Genomic DNA, 18,434 nt, shown 5'->3' on the forward strand with positions numbered 1-18,434 from the left:
TGTGTGTGTGTGTGTGTGTGTGTATACAGTGAGGTCATTGTTCAAACCCAACATGTTTAAACAGCTGTCCTCACATACAGAACATTCCCCAAAAGGTAAACATGCTACATTATTATCTCTGTGAACCTTCAGATCTTTACTCAAAAAAACAAACATTTCTGTGAGTCTGAGCATCGCCTGTCGTCACAGCGCTCACCTGCACAGTCTACCTGGACAAGTGAAGAAGGAAACTTGTTTCTAAGACGCTCGCTGCACGTATGACCAGCTGAGTCTCTGTCACCGAGCAGGGCCAGAGATTCATGTCAGTGCATGTCAGGGGAGGCTCTTCACTCCTAATCTATACTGAGGGGAATTTACAGCCGGTGATGAGGCCGCACACAAATAACATCCTGACTCACCTCCTCCTCCTCAGGTGGAAGCAGAGCACAGGTTACATGTTGTACAGGCTGTAAAATCCTCTGTGATAAATCCGGGACTTGAAGAGGGGCAGGAATTACCGAACATTTTTAAAATTTCTAAGCTGGTAAAAAATATCTTTATGTTTGCACCACAGACAGCTGTTTGTTTTTCCAACTTTGCAAAAGTGTTTTCAGATGAATCTGTCCTGTCATTTATGCTGCGTTCAAGTGCAACTCGAATAGCCCCATTTCCTGAGTGGGAAGAAAAGAAGCAAAGAAGATGAAGGGCTCAACAATAACGATCACCTGATGCCTGAGGCCAGTAAACCCTGCAACTCGCTTGCCAAACTGGGCATATGGTAAAAAAAATAAATAAACAAACACATTATTTTTTCCTGCAGCTGATGATGGAAGTAGAGAAGAAGTGAGTATTTTGCCTCTTCCTCATCTCTGTTGAGAGTCACACATGTGCAGTACCAATCAGGCTGAAGCTCAGGAGTTCAGTCAGGTGGCGTGAGGGCAGGGTCGGGTACCAACAGAATTACATCAGTGCTGCAGAGTACCGATGCAATTCGATGTTAAATCAGTGCCACGTTTTGGGACAGGAGTAGGAAGCACTGCAAAGCACCCTGAAGTCAGAAGCCAACCATGGAGCTCTGTGGGTGGAGACAACGGAGCTCAGAAAGTGGGCAGAAGCACTGCAAAGTGCCGCCCGCAGAACTCCATGGCCAGCTTCCCGGCTTCTGGGCACTTAGCGTATCAGATATCAGCAAAAAATCCTGCATCCTTACATTCATTCATTAATCTATTCATTATCTGGAACCGCCTCTGCTGGTGCAGGGTCACAGGGGGCTGAAGCCTTTCCCAGCTGACACTAGGCAGAAGGCGGAGAACACCCTGAACAGGCCAGCAGACTCACAGAGCTTATAAATTACATGTGAGCAAGAAATTTATATGTAATACATGAATTTCTTTCCATCAACCAAACATTTACTTTTATCCCCCACGTTTCTGCATGTATGACGTCAAAGACGGCAAGTCGTACCAAAATTCTTGCCGACTTTCCGAGTTGCTGTTCTGATTTGAGAAGGTGTTGAAGTGAATTCTCCTTGTCAGGAACTCATTTTTTCCATTATTTCGACACAATATGCACGAGCTAATAATCATGTCTGGGAACCATGACTCAGCGTAACCCACACCTCCTCTCACTGCACTGACGTCATCATCAGCTCAAACCCAATTATCAGACCTCACATCTGGTTAATGCATAAATAAAATCTGATGATTGATTGATTGACACTATAGAGTGGTCCAATTAAGGAAATCCTGAACATAGAGACTTCTTACGATAAATGAAACTGTTACGGTAAAAACATTAACTCAGTGATGACAGCATACATGTTAAGGGCCCGTCCCAACACCCCCCCCTTAGCCCTACCCCTACATTTGCGTGTTACCGCGAGGGGTAGTGGTGTCCCAATTCCTTTTTGCGTGCAGGGGTAGGGGGCATAACGATGAAACTAGCCCTTCGGAGCGAGGGATTTCAGATGCTGACTTGCCAGCGAGGGGCAGACATCGCCATGGCTACCACCGAGCAAGAGACGGGGAAAAAAGTTCATACATAGCTAACGTGAAGACTCCATTGTAGATGCCGGTTGGAAATGTAGATGGCTCGCAGCTTCCTGTTTTAAATAGTTACGTATGTGTGAACGTAACTGACGCCGTGACGTAGTGAGTGGTGTCCCAATTCCTAGGGAAAGATTTCTCCCCCTACCCCTCATTGCTTCATTTTCAGGGCCAAGGGGTAGCGGACAAGGGCTAAAGCCTGATTTATGGTCCTGCGGCGTACCTACGACGTACCTACGTCGTTGCCGTGATGCCGTCGTGAACCCTTTGAACTTCGCCGTCACTCCATTTCGTTGAGGTGCAATTCACCGCCAGAGCAGTAGGAGGCTGCGTTCCTTTCCTGAATGGTTATCGTCGTCTCTAGTTGATTCTTTGTTTAGCTTCCAACTTTTCCGGTCACAGAGAAATGAACGCGGAGCATGGACAGACGGCTCCGTCCGTATCCGTATTGAACATTGAGCATAAATGGGCCTTAATACTGCAACATCTACATCGCAACAGAGGATGTTTAAAGATGGCGGAGATGGCGCAATCTGGAAATACGGAACCGGAAATGCGTTGCTACCAAGCAAACCAATCACAGATGCACACACACACAGACACACACAGTCATCTCCTCACCCTCATGCGGCTGACTCGCTTCTTCCAGGATCGGACTCCAGACAGATAGATCTGGTTCAGGGCCTGATAGGACAGCTGCAGGTCGATCCCCTCTGGAGTTATGGTGAACTGGAACGCCACCGCCTGATGGGCCTCCGCCATCGCTATGGAAACACAAGTGACCAAAAATGTAAACACCAACATCACACCTTATATTAATCAATTATAAATAATTTATTAGACTTAAGACAGTAACGTCTACATATGACTCATTGCTGCAGAATGTACCGGAATATTTTTCCTTTGTAATGCGTGTGTGTTTCATGACTTAAAAAGGGACAGTACGTAACGTAACAGTTGATAGTTGAGTCCTACAAACCTACAGCTTTAAAATATTCCTCACTTCACTGGGACTGTGGCAGAGAGTACGTCTGATTACAAACAGGATTTATTAACCTGTATAGAATTTGTTTTGTGTCACAAACAGTGTGGAAGAGTGAATTTCTGAGGCTGCAGGCAGCGCAGTGTGTTTGCTGTGTCTCTCTTGTATGAACGCTCTGTGTGACAATACTTGAGTAATTTAATGTGTCAGAGGAATGTTGTTGTGTCACAGGATCGAGCTGCAGCACCCAGAATACTGAGTGAGAGCTGCTCACGCTGCAACGTGTTACACAGAAGGTTTAATCAGAAGACTTACAACTTTATTTTTTGTCATTTTAAATCTGCTTCAGTCCAAAAATCATTCATTTAGCGTGTATCCAGGAAGTATCAGGTGCACCTTACAGAGTGAATATGAACACGTCTTCACGCTGCTGACTGTCAGCTGGTTGACAGAGGTTATCAGCACAGATTCCTGCTCTGTATCTGTGACTGACTGACTGTTAGAGCAGCGAGGCGAGCGCACTGTGCAGAGGTAATGATGACACTGATGGAAAGTGGTTCCTCTTTGTGGCTTTGTGGGTTCATTTCAGGAAACTCAGAGCTGCATGCAGTCAGTAAAGAGCATTTGCCTGAGGACAGTCAGTTGTTGAGCAACCACCAGCGTCAGTCTGACATGATGAATTATTTCTTACTTATGAGCAACGAGCTCTGGCTGCATACCTGCAGCTAAACAGCATGGAGAGAATGTGTGTCACTAACGAGTGGATTCAGTGAACTAACTGGGAAGATTGTGAGGTCACAGTGACCTTTGACCATCAAATTCAAGTCAACATTTGTGCTGAATTTCAGTAAATTCCTTGAAGGCCTTCTTGAGAGGCAGAATGAGACGGACACAAGGTCACAGTGACCAAAATCCTCAGTTTTATTATCCTGACCTTCGCAGAAAAACAGTCCGCTGCACTTCAGAGCTTTTCCTGGGAAAAAGAGCTTCTATGGACGCTACGGCACAACTGTCAATAAATCAACTTCACCACTGAAAAGCTCTCTGACTCAGAAAGTAGTGACATCACCACCACGCTACTGAGAAAGTATTTCATCAGTTAGACTGCCACTACTGCCCAACTCTGCACAAGACTGAGACAGATCTAAGGTCACAGTTACCTTGACCTTTGACTACCAAAATCTGATCAGTTCATTGTTGGAATCAAGTGACGTTTGTGCCACATTTGAAGAAAATCCATCAAGATTTTTTCAAGATAATGTATTCACAAGAACAGCTACTTGGAAAACGTAGTGAGTTAAGCTACGAGAAAAGGGCTAAAGTAACTCAATAACTCATACTTTAGTCTTTTTTTTGTTTTGAAGACTTTGTGACATTTGATCGTATCCTCCAATAACGTGACATCATCAGTCGGCCTGTTGCTGCTTCTCTTTCTCTCTCCTCTTTCTCTTTAACACATGTCTCTGTCTCGGCCTCTTTCAGTCGGCTCTCTGGCTCCGTCACCAACTCAGAAACTGAATTCTAAAATAAAAATCATTGCTAAAACAAAAAACAAGCATTGCAAATTAAAGACAGTAATATAAACAATAAAAATAACAGAACTAAAGGAAAAGTTTTCTTTTTTGGGTAAACATGAACATGTCCTGCAGATAACACATGACATCACACATAAGTGTGTTTCCATTAACCCGAGAAATGCACAAAACTTAAATATCGCAATAAAAAACTGGTGATGGAAACACCTACATTTCGAAAAAACTCTCAAATATCGAGAAAAAGTTTTTACTCTCTCATGAGACGTGTCGATATAGAAGTATATCGTAAAAGTGTAATGGAAACACTTTTTCGCAAATATACATCACCGGACATTCAAATCCTCTGTGAATTCCTCGTTCACGATCCTCTCCCAGAAATCCTTTATCCATGGTCACTGCCACACATAAGGACTTTGCCTTTGGAATACCACTCGCTCTTTTCGTCTTCGGTTGTAGACTACTGCAACGGCAGCAGTGGCAACCGATAGAGATATATCGATACCACTTTTTCCTTCCCAATACCGATTCTGATTCCTGAACCTTAGGTATCTGCCAATACTGAGTACGGATACGATACCAGCGCGTAAAATAAAAATGGATGGGATATGAATTGTTGTATGTCTCAACTCCTAAAACTCCAGGTAAAATATTAAGAAATAAATACATAACAGTAGAATGAATGCCATAAAACTTTTTTAATTATTATTATCCAGTGTTGACACAGATCAAGACACAGGTTAAAGTGCAGCCACACAATTTGGTAAAAAAGACATTTTAAAGGCTACAGTAGAATGCTTTTTAAACTCTGCTCCGTTTCTGTTTCGTTTGCCTGTAGCGTGCGTATGCGTAATGACGTGAGGCATTACGTGATATCGGATTGGTCATAGGCTGTACTCGCCGATACCCGATACCACATTTTAGGCAGTATCGGAGGCATTTCCGATACTGGTATCGGTACAACTTTAGCAACCGAGATGACTGTTCCAGCTCGCAAGAGATTTGAAATATCCATCTTACTTCCACAAACAAAGTGGAGTCTCGTGGGACGAGATTTTACGAGAACTACGGCTCATACACAAAACTTTAGAAATAACGCATTTATTTTGCGCAAAACTGTAATGGAAATGCGACTAGTATGTCTCTGTCTCCTCTTGTCCTTCATATTGTCCTCTTACTCATAGTGACACTGCTGCCCACCACTGCATAAGAATGAGACAGACTCAAGGTCACAGTGACCTTTGACCACCTAACTCCAATCCGTTCATCATTGAGTCCAAGTGGACATTTGTGCCAAATTTGAAGCTAATCCGTCAATGTGTTCTTGAGATATCGTGTTAACAAGAACACGGAAATCAAATCACGAATCAAACGGGATCAAACAGCCTACTGACACAACAGCCTCACACTGCTGCATGACATTAACATAATTCGGGGTTAAAAATATTTTAGCTCAAACTAATGCACAGAGCAAACCACATACCATATTTATCTCTAGAATAAAATCTAAGACTTTTCAGACAGGTGTGTATTTCTCTTTGCAGAACTATTAAGCTGAGTCTTCGTCTTTATCTTCGAGTGTTTTCATACTTGGAGTGACTCAAGGTTTTTTCCAGACGGTCATATTTTACTCGGATCGCTGCCGTAACATCACTTAACAGGCATGTCGATGTTATCACACGTCCTGAACACTCATGATATTTCCTGCAGCCTTCTGAAACCTTAAATGTCTAATTTTGCTTGAGGAAATTTGTGCAGTAGCATTTATCATTCAGCCTTCAGCAGCAGCAGCAGACAGACAGACAGACAGACAGACAGACAGGCAGGGTGTAGCCTCACCAATCAGTCACTGATTGGACAGTGATGTGACAGGCCTTGGTTTGTTTTTGAATTCCTTTGCTCCTTTACTTCCTGCGTTACTGATTCAGGGCGTAGACACCGGGCTGCCAGCTAAAACAAACTTTTCGTCACCGCTGCGCCGCTGACTTTTACTAAACAAACAGACAATGACGACTGGGCAGAAACAAACGTGTCAGGAAAAAGACCTGAGAGCTGAGACTTCCCGCTCTGTTAACAGACACACAAACGCACAGCTGTCGTATGTGAACATATGAACGAGGCCTGGCAGTGGCACACGGCAGACGATGACATGACATCTATACAGTTACAGCCAAGTAGAAAGTAGGTCAGCATGTAAACTCGGTGTGAGGTTGTGTGTGTGTGTGTGTGTGTGTGTGTGTGTGCAGACCTCTGTCATCTCTCCCCCTTCTCTCCAACAGGCCAACTAACGGACTGCTGCATATCTGCACTTCCCACAGATATTTCATACAGCTGGTAGTGTGTGTGTGTGTGTGTGTGTGTGTGTTAGTGAATGAAGGACAGACAGAGAGACAACTGAAAAAGACAGAGACAGAAAAGAGAGAGTGAAAGTGGGAGGAAGAGTGTGGGCATGCTAACTAGCTCACACTCGTGCAGCTGATGATGCTGAGATGGACGAAACGTCGGTGTGTTCACGAGGATCTCTGGATGATTTACAGTCACACTCAGAGCTACAATCGCCGCCCCACAGCTGTATGCCTCCGCCACCAGTCAAGTTTCAGCCCGGTGCTTTGCCTGCTCACTGTAACTGTCACTAAATATCATGACACATCTCGTCAGAATGCAGCTCCAGTTTGTGTCTCTCATCTTCATCACGGCCATCACATACCAGTCAGTCACACAGCTGAGTGTCTGCTTCTCCTAAAAATATACACCTGGAGATATTTTTAAACCCCAGATGTCATTTACAACACTTTCTATTGCTCTCAAGGTGTTTCCAGAATCCTCACAGCAGCGTGAACTGTGACAGCTATTTTGGTTTTAGTCTCAGACCTGTGACAAAAATGTTTAAGTCGCATTTTAGTCAGTTTTATCCTTCGTAGTCGACAAATACAAAACGTTTTAGTCGACTTTCCGTCATTATGTTTCTATATGTTGTTAATCTTTAAACTGATCCAGTGAGGCTGACTCATGAATCAGAATTAGTATCAAAGTGACAGGTTGTATAAACATTTCTGCAGACATCAAAAGCCGAGAACAGCCGTGTTTGTAATGATCTTCAGATGCCTGATGAGCGACAGGCTGGTAAACTCCAGTAAATAGTCTGCACCAGGATGTTTGGGTTGGTGTGAGTTGTGAGCTGTAACTCAGCAGTAAATAATCAGCCGTGTGTGTCTGACTGTGGATGGCGGAGCTGCTGAATGGATTTGTGGAGTCTGTTAGTTGCAGCGGTGGCTGTTAGCAGTTAGCAGCTAGCTCCGCTCGCAGCCTTCACAGCTTCACCCCGCAGGACTCCACTCAGTCCGGACTGGAGAAGGTTTGTGGGTTGATGGTGTTTGACAGGCAGGTAGGAGGCTCAGTTATCTGTGAGTGTAGCTGTGCTGTAAGTAAACAGTCTGAACTCAGATCAGTTTTCTCTGACAGAGATGAAAGTTTAGTTTGCAGCAGCACCAGCAGCTAACAAGCGGAGCTAGCTGCTAACAGCCACCGCTGCATCTAACAAACTCCACAAATCCATTCAGCAGCTCCACCATCCACAGTCAGACACACACGGCCGATTATTTACTGCTGAATTACAGCTCACAACTCGCACCAACCCAAACATCCTGGTGCAGACTATTTACTGGAGTTTACCAGCCTGTCGCTCATCCAGCATTTAAAGATAATTACAAACACGGCTGTTCATGGTTTTCAATGTCTGATAGTCCATCTAACATTTTCATCTTGTCAACGAAAATGAAACAGATTTCATCTCAGTTTTTATTATCGAGATCTATTTATAGCTCGTCATCGTCTTGTTTTTGTCATGGAAAAAAGGTCATTTTCATCCACAAATTCAACAAAGCTTCAAAGACACTTTTAAAGATCTACAGTCCACTGCACGCCATTTATAAATAGTTTCTGAAGTCATGGCTGGATTTCTGACTCAGGTGGCCAGAAATGACATCTGTTTTTTGTGCACACCAAATATTAAGACATTACTTGGTGTGAAAAAAATAAACTGGTGGAAAAACAGCGTCAATATGTAACATGATAATAACATGATGATTGGTTCATGGTGCATAAAATGAGTGAAAATACAAGTCATTTTCGGCCACCATCTTTGTTTGGAGTAGGAAAAAGAGCCACGACAAGTTTGTTATCCTGCAGCAGACAAACTGTTTCCATCCAGATGATTAGAAGAGTTTCTGCAGAAGCTGCAGCTGACTGCAGAGCAGCAGCAGGTATGAACAGATACAGGTGTGTATGTTGGTGTTTTCTGACTCATGTCAGGTTTAACGTTTGTTGGGAGGATAAATAAAGTGACATCATGTCTGACCCAAAACATTTATTAACAGACTGATGACAGACTGAGTGTTTGTAACGTTATCTCTCAGAGAGCTTCAGCTGAGTCGACGGTTAATGCAGCTGACTGATTCCTGCAGCTCCTACATTACATGTTTGATTCGCTCTGTGACTGAAATGTGTCGGTGACACAGGAGGAGCGTCTAATCTAAATCCAACTGTTGCTGTGGTAACAGGCTCATTATTTAGGCTGCAAATATTGTGTCTCCAGGGAGAAGCTGATAAGCAACCCAACAGCAGTGTCTCCTATAGAACAGACAGAAACACAACCAGCAGTGATTTAACATCACTGAAAAAGAAACACTTGATTATTTCTACTTTAACTCTTTACTATGGAAAAACAATACTGATATGTTCGCTTAAAGGTCCAGTGTGTTGGATTTAAGGGGGATATGAAATATCATATAATGTAATAACTCTGTTTTCTGTCCTGTATAATCACCAGAAAATACGAATTGTTGTGTTTTCCTTAACTTAGAATGAGCCATTCATGTTACAGCTCAACCAATATATTTCATATTTTACCAACTTTTTTTACAGACATTTTAATAATTTTTTTTCACACATTTTAATAATATTTTTCAGATATTTTAGTAATATTTTTTGTATATTTTATCAACATTTTCAGACATTTCATTTCATTAGTTTTTCTGGAAATTTTAATATTTTTTTTTTACATTTTCTAAACTTCAATTTTTTCTCAGACATTTTAATGATATTTTTTCTGACATTTTATATTATATATATTATATATATACATATATATTAATATATAATAATAATATTTTATAATATTTTTTCAAAATTTTTATTTATTTATGGTTTTTTTTTTTACATTTTCTTAACTTTTTTTGGACATTTCATTAACATTTTTTCAAAAATTTAATTTAATTTTTTTTTTTTTTTTTTTTTACATTTTCTTAACTTTTTTCAGACATTTAATTAACATTTTTTCAAAAATTTTAATTATGTTTTTCAGACATTTTATTAATATTTATCTGACATTTAATTGATATTTTCGACATTTGAATATTTTTTTTAACATTTTATCAACATTTTTTCAGATATCTTATCAATATTGTCCAATCACAGATACATTGGTAACAGTGTATATGCTGTCCAATGAGCACTGATATGAAAAGTTTATTTTTAACAGAACATAATGCAGCAGTAGTTTATTCACGGTTTCAGTGCGCTGGTGTCATCTTTGATAATAAAGTTTATTGTTAAACTGTAAAATATTCTGCTTACATCACACATCTTTGTCACGGGTGTTTGATAACTGTATTTGAGGGATAACTGCATAACATACATACATATTGGCTAACATATCAATATAGGAAGTATCGGTATCAGTCAGGCTTTAGTTTATATCCACACAGGGAGTGGGTCCTTGTCTGTGTCTGCAGAGCTCGCCACGAAACACCGGCATGTTTGGCAAGTATTTAAACCTTTGAGTAAATTGGTGTAATCTTTTGAAAACATGGGGAGAAGGCACTGAGCAACTTGGTGAGAAATGTCCCTCAAAATGCAAAAAACGGAACTGAAGCATTTAAAGGCTTCCCCGGGGGAGCAGGCTGTGTGACAGAAATGTAAAGCAGTGAGAATACTCTTACTGTAGTGCACACTTAAACTGATACTGATTACTAAGTGGCTGACATCAGTTTTGTTGCTGAGCCTCCACATCAGACTCCTGATGGTGTGCCGACTGACATCCACCATATGTGACACTCTGACTATGAATAAGTTCCCCATGAAACCTCACTTCAAAAAATCTGAACTGTCCCTTTAAGGTATCAGAGGAAAAGGTGAGCACATGTCAGCAGGTGCCGGGAGAACGGCCCGTCTCTGACAAGCCAAACATCATTACAGAAACACTGATACAGAACACTGACATGAACTGGTTTATTCAGCGTTTTTACTGGTTTAAATCAGCTGCTCTGTTTGCTCTGCAGAAGAGAGACCTCTGAGGATAATTGGGCTCCAGGTTAAAACCTCCTGAACAATGAACACTGAGGGAATTCACAGTTTCAGCTGGTTACAATCTGCAATCCTCACTGCTAGACGCCACTAGATCTCGTTCTGCTGAAACATGTGCTCTGGACTTTAATCACTGTGTGAGTAAGCAGCCAGAACACATAAAGACTGAGCTGATAAACGTGAACAAATGCAGCAGTAATTCAATTCACGACAAACCAGGTCATTAACTCGGCTACATATAAAGCTAACACAAGTCATTTAGTTGAATCTAGTGAAGCTACAAATTAGTGTTTGATAATAAATTGGTGGGACGTGTTGTCAAACTGGTTTTTCCTGCAGGAGTGGAACGGCAGGTATGAACTCACTCACTCACTCACTCACTCAGCTACAGCGCGAGGACACGATGGTGGCAGGAAGAAACAAAGTGCATGGACTTGTACACACAACATATTCACACATTAAAGTTTAACCAAAGCTCAGTGTGATGAAGAATAAACTGCCTGTAAAGTTTTTAGTCGAGGTTAAACTGAAATCACTTTGGCTCCTTCACCACTTTGTTTGTTTGCTTTCTTAAACTCTGTCTCACCAGCATTATATTTCTATTTCAGTGTGTAGAGCCGTTATTAGAAAATGCTCTGACATGAATATATACGCTGACGTCTCTCCTTCAGTGAGTTACTGAGCTTTAACTGTAAGTAACAACACACAGAGTGACGTTAGGGACTGTTGGTTATTTGTGAGGGTGGAGGAGGTGGTGCAAAAAGAGGGAGGCATGTTAAATAATGTTTTGAGCACTGGGTAGCGACTGAGGTTTTTTATTTTGGTTCAGGGGAAGGGCACACACATTTAAATGGTTGGATTTATTTTACCGCAGATTTATGGCAGTTTCACATCATTACAGAATTATTATTAACATCAGTCAGAGTGACCATTAAAGGAACAAAAACAGAAGTTTTGTTACTATAATGGAAACTTGGAACCATGTTTGTTTGGTCGGTCTCAGGTTCAGTATTTTATGCTGTGATCTCAGACGGACCAGGTTTACAGGTGCGGACACACCAAACCGACATCAAAGATCTAGCGGCGACGAAAGCTGTTGTGTCGTCTGCGTCGCCTCACGTCGCCCTGTGTCAGTTGCATTTGAACACACTACACGGACTACATCCGACGGCCAAATAGCACGTACGTTCTGCGCCTGCGTGAGAGAGAGCGGAGTGAGAGAGTGGTACATCCTGTCAGCCGAGGGGTTTCCTATCTGTGCAGCCGAGCACCGCAGCACCTCCACGGACTATTACATCCAGACGGTCCCGGTGTTTCCTCCGCAGGCTCCACTTCACTCAGCTGCCCGATAAACCCGCTGCTTCTTCCCACTTTAACCTGAATAACAAACCAGGGCTCGGTGCTCCGGTTGGATCCAAACGGAGAGCCGGGGCTAGCTCAGAGACTAGCGGAGGCTAACTGGCTGTGCTTCCCTCCGGTCATGCTGCGGCTAACGCTCCGCTAGCCGCTCCCAGCTAGCTCCGGTTTGTTATTCAGGTTAAAGTGGGAAGAAGCAGCGGGTCTGTGGGGCAGCTGAGTGAAGTGGAGCCTGAGGAGGAAGCACCGGTTAGCCCCGGTTTCACTACGGGCAGATTCACTCGCTACAGGGGCGAGGAACCTGAACAGCCAATCAGAGTGATCTCTCTCACCGACAAGCTCCGCCGCCGATTCAACATGCTCAATCGGCCAAAAAGCCGCCGACGCCGAAGTGCCGACGGTGCGGGACACACTGCAAAAACTAGGCCGACAGACGCTCACCGACGGCCCGACTTTGGTCGACGGCCAAGCATCAGCTTGGTGTGTCAGGACCTTTAGTTTCGACTCACACGGTCAGTTCAGTTCAGCTTGTAATGTTTTAGGCCTGTTGAGAACTCCATCATGAATCTGGTAAACTGCTGCAACTTTAATAAAATTAAATATATATATACATATATACTGACATAATATTGTAAGTATATTTTTTGCTCTCTTATAGTTGTTTGTCCTGTTATGGTAAAGGAAGCGATGCTAAGATAATAGATTTACCATTTTTATCAAAGTAAAAAAAGCATGTACATTCACTGTTGTTAATACCAAATATTAAATATTAATCTGTGACATAATTGATTTAAAAAGATTTTTGCAGATTTTCTAGGAAAACACGACTTCCAAATCTGCAGCATGTTTTCTTTTTCTACACTTATCACAGCCAGAAACTGTTGGATTATCAAATTTCCTACAGTCCGTGGACACATCATGTGAGACAGAAACTAATCTGAGCTTTAAACAGACATGCTTCATTAAAATCACTTTAATTTTCATCTTGTTTAAAATGTGGCTCAAACTCCACATCACAGAGAGAGTCTTTAAAACCCAATAAGACATTTGGGTGGAGACTCGGGGACAGTATAAACACACCCTCCTCCTCCTCATTAATAACCAACAGTCCCTCAACAAGTGCCTTCACCAGTCGCGTGGAGCTCAAACCAGTTCACCAGTTTCCACTGAGGAAATAGTTTCAGAGCTCTTCATCACCATCACCATCATCATCATCATGTTTCAGTGTGTGTGTGTGTGTGTGTGTGTGTGTGTGTGGGTGGAAACACAGAACAAACACACAGTCACACAGTGTGAAACTCCAGTGTGTGTTAGCATCTTTGCAGACAGCCTACTGTAACACACACACACACACACACACACACACACACACACACACACACACACACAGTGGTCCATTCATGCTCGGCAACATCTCCCGACCCCACCATGCACAAAGCGAACACACACACACACACACACACATTGCCGTGACGTATAAAGAGGTAAAGTTGTGCAGCGGCTCGATGAGATCAGATTATAAATGTACCTCAAGATGTTTGAAGCTTCTCGGTTGATCCAGAAACGTCTGTGTGCAGACTGTGCACCCCTCCCTTCTTCTTCTTCTTCTTCTTCTTCTTCTGCTGCTGCTGCTGCACCGAGCTGAGCTCACACACACACAAACACACACTCACTCACTTACAGCAATCACTGCCGCCAGCGGACACAGATCGTCTCTGTCTGAGAGGAGGACTCACTCTGAGGGCAGAAACACAGGGGGCTGAGCTGTGGCTGCGTAAATGTAGGCGGCAAAAGTAAAAGTGACGACGCATGCGCAGTGGTTACCAGCTTGGAAACCTAACCGCCATTCAGAATCGAGTTTTTCTTTTATTGACACGAGGAACAAACACAACGAGTTTGATGTTCAACAGCAGAAAAACAAACAAAGGATTTTTAAACAAAAATGCACCAAAACAATATTATCATATTCTTTTTAGATATTTGATTGTGTTGACGGCATTATTACACAACATTATTTAACAGCACATAAAAAGAACATTAACAGAAAACAATATCAATCCTGGGTCCTCAACAGGAGGTCTGCGACCCCTATAGGGGCCCCCAGAGTTACAGCAGAGGGGCCACTACAATACCTCTTGATGATTTCAGTTTGTTGTCCCTGCTTGTAAAAACAGAAGTGACAGGAAAAGCAAGACATTAAAGAATAGAAGTCACCCTCTCACCCTCAGGCTGAGGTCCTCCACCAGAGGCCTGGGAGTTTGGGGCCCCTTTCACACTGCCAGATTTTCGGCAAATGTTGGGCCGTTTTGCCGGCAAGCTGTGAGCGTTTAGACACACAGAGCGGGATTGGCGAGTTGATCCAAGGTGCCCAATTTTCCTCCTCATAGGGTAGACATATTGGTGGAACCCTTTTAGATTAAACAGACCGAGGCGGCCTTCTGCAACGAGAGGGGCTGTTGAAGACTTGTGGGAGGGGCTGTTGATGACGCCGCACGTGCGAGCCACTGGCGGTGGATAAACAGGAAACAGCTGATAGCAGGAATTAGCGAGCAGCTAGTAGCAAGAGGGAAACACAAACCTGACAGACACTGTAAAGATGAGCAACTGGGGAGACAAGGAATTGCGCGCCCTCCTTGTCCTCGCAAACGAAGAGGCCATTAACCGTCAGATGACGGGGACGGTGAAGAACGGGCCGACTTACGAGAGAATCACCGAAGGACTGACCAGCCGCGGCTTCCCTCCCACGTCACTGTTTACGTCACACGCTGAGCTACACGTTTTGTTACTTGCTCACGCCCCCCATTGCCCCGAAAAAGGCACATTCTGTATAAACAAAAGTAGGTAGGCGGCATTTTGCTGCACTCCCCGATTTTGTTTTTATACTGCCAATGCTGAAAAAACACTGATTCAATTCAATTCAATTTTATTTATAAAGCCCAATATCACAGAGAGAGAGAGATGCAGGTAATGACAGTAGCTTACAACAACATTAATGAAAGTAATAATATTATAGTTATAGTTCTGGCTACTGCGGTACAATATGTTGAAAGTATGTATTAATATCTGGCAGTATACATGTGTGACAATAATCATATGTGTATAATAACAGTAGAAGTATGACTAATGACTAATGATGGCAGCAGCAGCAGGAGGCATCTGGCAGGACCACGGCAGCAGCACAACCACACACGTCACGCTGTCCAGGCACCGCTGTGATATGAGTTAATCTGAGAGACAGTGGAGCACAAAGGCTCCGGAGAAGAAGCCGAGTTAGTGACATCCAGAATGGCCAGGTTAGCAAGATGCAGTAATAGAATACGAGAGAGAGAGAGAGAGAGAGAGAGAGAGAGAGAGAGAAGGTGCCCGGTGTATTATAGGGGGTCCTCTGGCAGACTAGGCCTAAGTCAGCCTAACTAAGGGCTGGTACAGGACAAGCCTGAGCCAGCCCTAACTATAAGCTTTATCAAAGAGGAAAGTCTTAAGTCTAGTCTTAAATGTGGAGACGGTGTCTGCCTCCCGGACCGTAACAGGAAGATGATTCCACAGGAGAGGAGCCTGATAGCTGAAGGCTCTGGCTCCTGATCTACTTTTAGAGACTTTAGGGACTACGAGTAACCCTGCATTCTCAGAGCGCAGTGTTCTGGTGGGATAATATGGCACTATGAGCTCTCTAAGATATGACGGAGCTTGACCATTTAGAGCTTTATAAGTTAACAGTAGGATTTTAAATTCAATTCTGGATTTTACAGGGAGCCAGTGCAGAGAAGCTAAAACAAGAGAGATATGATCTTGTTTCTTAGTTCCTGTTAGTACACGTGCTGCTGCATTCTGAATTAGCTGGAGAGTTTTTAAGGACTTACTAGAGCTACCTGATAATAGAGAGTTACAGTAATCCAGCCTTGAGGTAACAAAAGCGTGGACCAATTTTTCTGCATCTTTTCGGGTCAGGATAGGCCTAATTTTCACAATATTACGCAGATGAAAAAATGCAGTCCGTGAGGTTTGTTTTAAATGAGAATTAAAAGACAAATCTTGATCAAATATTACTCCGAGGTTTCTTACGGTAGTGCTAGAGGCCAGAGCAATGCCATCTAGAGAAACTATGTCATCAGATAAAGAGTCTCTGAGTTGTTTGGGGCCAAGAACAATAACTTCAGTTTTGTCTGAATTTAACATCAGGAAATTGGAGCTCATCCAAGTTTTTATGTCTTTAAGGCAGTTATGGAGTTTAGTTAATTGATTACTTGGGCTTTCCTGCAAATTTGCACAACTCCTGTCTAAAAAGGGCTTCAGTCTGGGGTCAAAGTTCACTCCCAGAAACTGAAAGCAGTCAATTCTTTCCAGATTTGTTCCATATAACTTTAGATTTCAAAGACAGGGGGCTGAACTGTCACTGTGTGAATATATAGGTGGAAATGATGGCACATGTGCAAAGTTTAACCTGCTTGTAAAACCAGAACTGACAGAAAAAACAAAACGGATGAGAGATTAAAGTAGAAATCTGCTTTACTGAATGTGACATGAAGTGCGGCATGTACACACACTGAGTGGCTACGGTTAGTCGCGTTAACAACAACTTCACACAAATTCCCTTAAACACCACTATTTTTAAGTACATTCTGTAATTATGACCCTCGGCCCACCCTGTAGTTTGGGAAATCAGGAAATGGATGGCAGGAACAAACCTCAGTGAGCAGAGATGGATGAAGAAAGGAGTCTTTTGAATGGCTCAGCTTTGGCCAAATGGTTATTTGCATTTACTGTCGATGTGAATTAACATCAGCTGTTTCTTTAAGCAGCTCGATGTGCTCCAGTGGTGACTTACGTTAACCTTTACAAATGTGAAGTTGATAAGAGTATTAAAACTTTTAAAAAATATCCCTTTAAGGTTCATATAGAACAAATAAAAATGTGTGATTAATCTGTGATTTATCGTAACTAAATATTTCAGTTGATGGACAGCCCTTACAGCAACTTCACTGCAGGTTAAATTCATCGGCTCTACATTTTGTCTGGTAAAAAATTCAGTTTGTTCCACTGAGTTTCCATCAACACCTCTCACTGTATGAAACAGCTTATGTAAGGACACACTTTTAGAGTCAGAGTGAGACCTCTTCATTTTTTATTCTCTTTGCAGGAAACTACAACCATGGAAACCCGCCTCCCAACACATGGAGGATATGAAGCTGTCCTGCTCTGACCTCATGAGGCCTCAGGGTTCAGGGTCTGATTAATAAACATAAAGATTTATTTATAACAGACACAGAACATAACAGGAAGTCATTACAGGCTTCAGCGTGTTTCATCTGCTCTTATCTCTTCACCTACGTGTTTTCCAAACGAGAGGAACCTCCCAGAACACTGAAATAAGTCTGTCAGAGAATAGTCATGATGACGATAGCTGCACTTGATCTCTTATGACGGATTTTAGAGTGGTGAACTTAAGTCAGGAGTAACCAGCGTGACCCGAACTCCCTTAAAAAGCTTTTTGACCACACACCATAAAGTTTATACATTTCATTTACTTCTTCAACATTATTCATTCTGAACATTTTCTCTTCATACATGATGATCTACATGCGACAGCTCGATGTCTCTCAGCAGCTCATGTGTCACTGTGATATCAGAATAATGAACGTCTGAATATTTTTGACGCTCAGCAGAAGCTCAGAGTGAAAACAGGAAGCCGACCTGCTTGCAAGTTAAATTCTGGTCGTTGGCATGTTGGAACAGATTTCGTGACAGACGACGAGTCAGTCAACAGACAGGGAAAGGTTACATAAGGAGAGAGGAAGCCATGCTATGTTAAAGACAGGGGCGTAAATATGGACAGTGCAGGCAGGGGCCGAGGTGAGGGGCCCATAGAGAGAGAGAGAGAGCAGGCTGATGGGACATGGACCAGACTGAAAACTCAAAGTGCACGTCACATACATTTTTCCCGATGATGGTTACTGTCATTTTAGGTCGTTCTTATCACCCAGAGGCTGGTTGTACAAAACACCTTAAGTTAAGATTTTCCTTAAGGTCTTAGTTAAGGTTTCCTCAAGATAAAATTCTCCTTCTCCTTAAGGTTTTGCCTTAAAATCTTCACTTAATTATTTATAGTGTTCTCCTTGTCTTGCTCTCATACTAAAGGAATCCCTCAACTGTTGCACAAAACACCTTAAGTTAGGATTT

At 42.6% G+C, this 18,434-nt stretch overlaps 1 protein-coding gene across 1 annotated transcript in view; it reads right to left on the bottom strand.

The window, feature by feature from the left end:
• cpt1a2b (carnitine palmitoyltransferase 1A2b) overlaps window positions 1–13,947 on the bottom strand; it is an 81,663-nt gene extending 67,716 nt beyond the window's left edge. Inside the window, exons 1-2 of the mRNA XM_049561052.1 lie at window positions 13,786–13,947; window positions 2,646–2,788 (exon numbers count right to left, since the gene is read on the bottom strand). Of these exons, the coding sequence (XP_049417009.1) occupies window positions 2,646–2,786 (141 nt within the window). The 5' untranslated portion in view covers window positions 2,787–2,788; window positions 13,786–13,947. The remainder of the gene's footprint in view (window positions 1–2,645; window positions 2,789–13,785) is intronic.
• Window positions 13,948–18,434: the final 4,487 nt, after the last annotated feature.

The sequence above is a fragment of the Epinephelus fuscoguttatus genome, linkage group LG19, assembly GCF_011397635.1.
Source record: "Epinephelus fuscoguttatus linkage group LG19, E.fuscoguttatus.final_Chr_v1".
NCBI classification, from domain to species: domain Eukaryota; kingdom Metazoa; phylum Chordata; class Actinopteri; order Perciformes; family Serranidae; genus Epinephelus; species Epinephelus fuscoguttatus.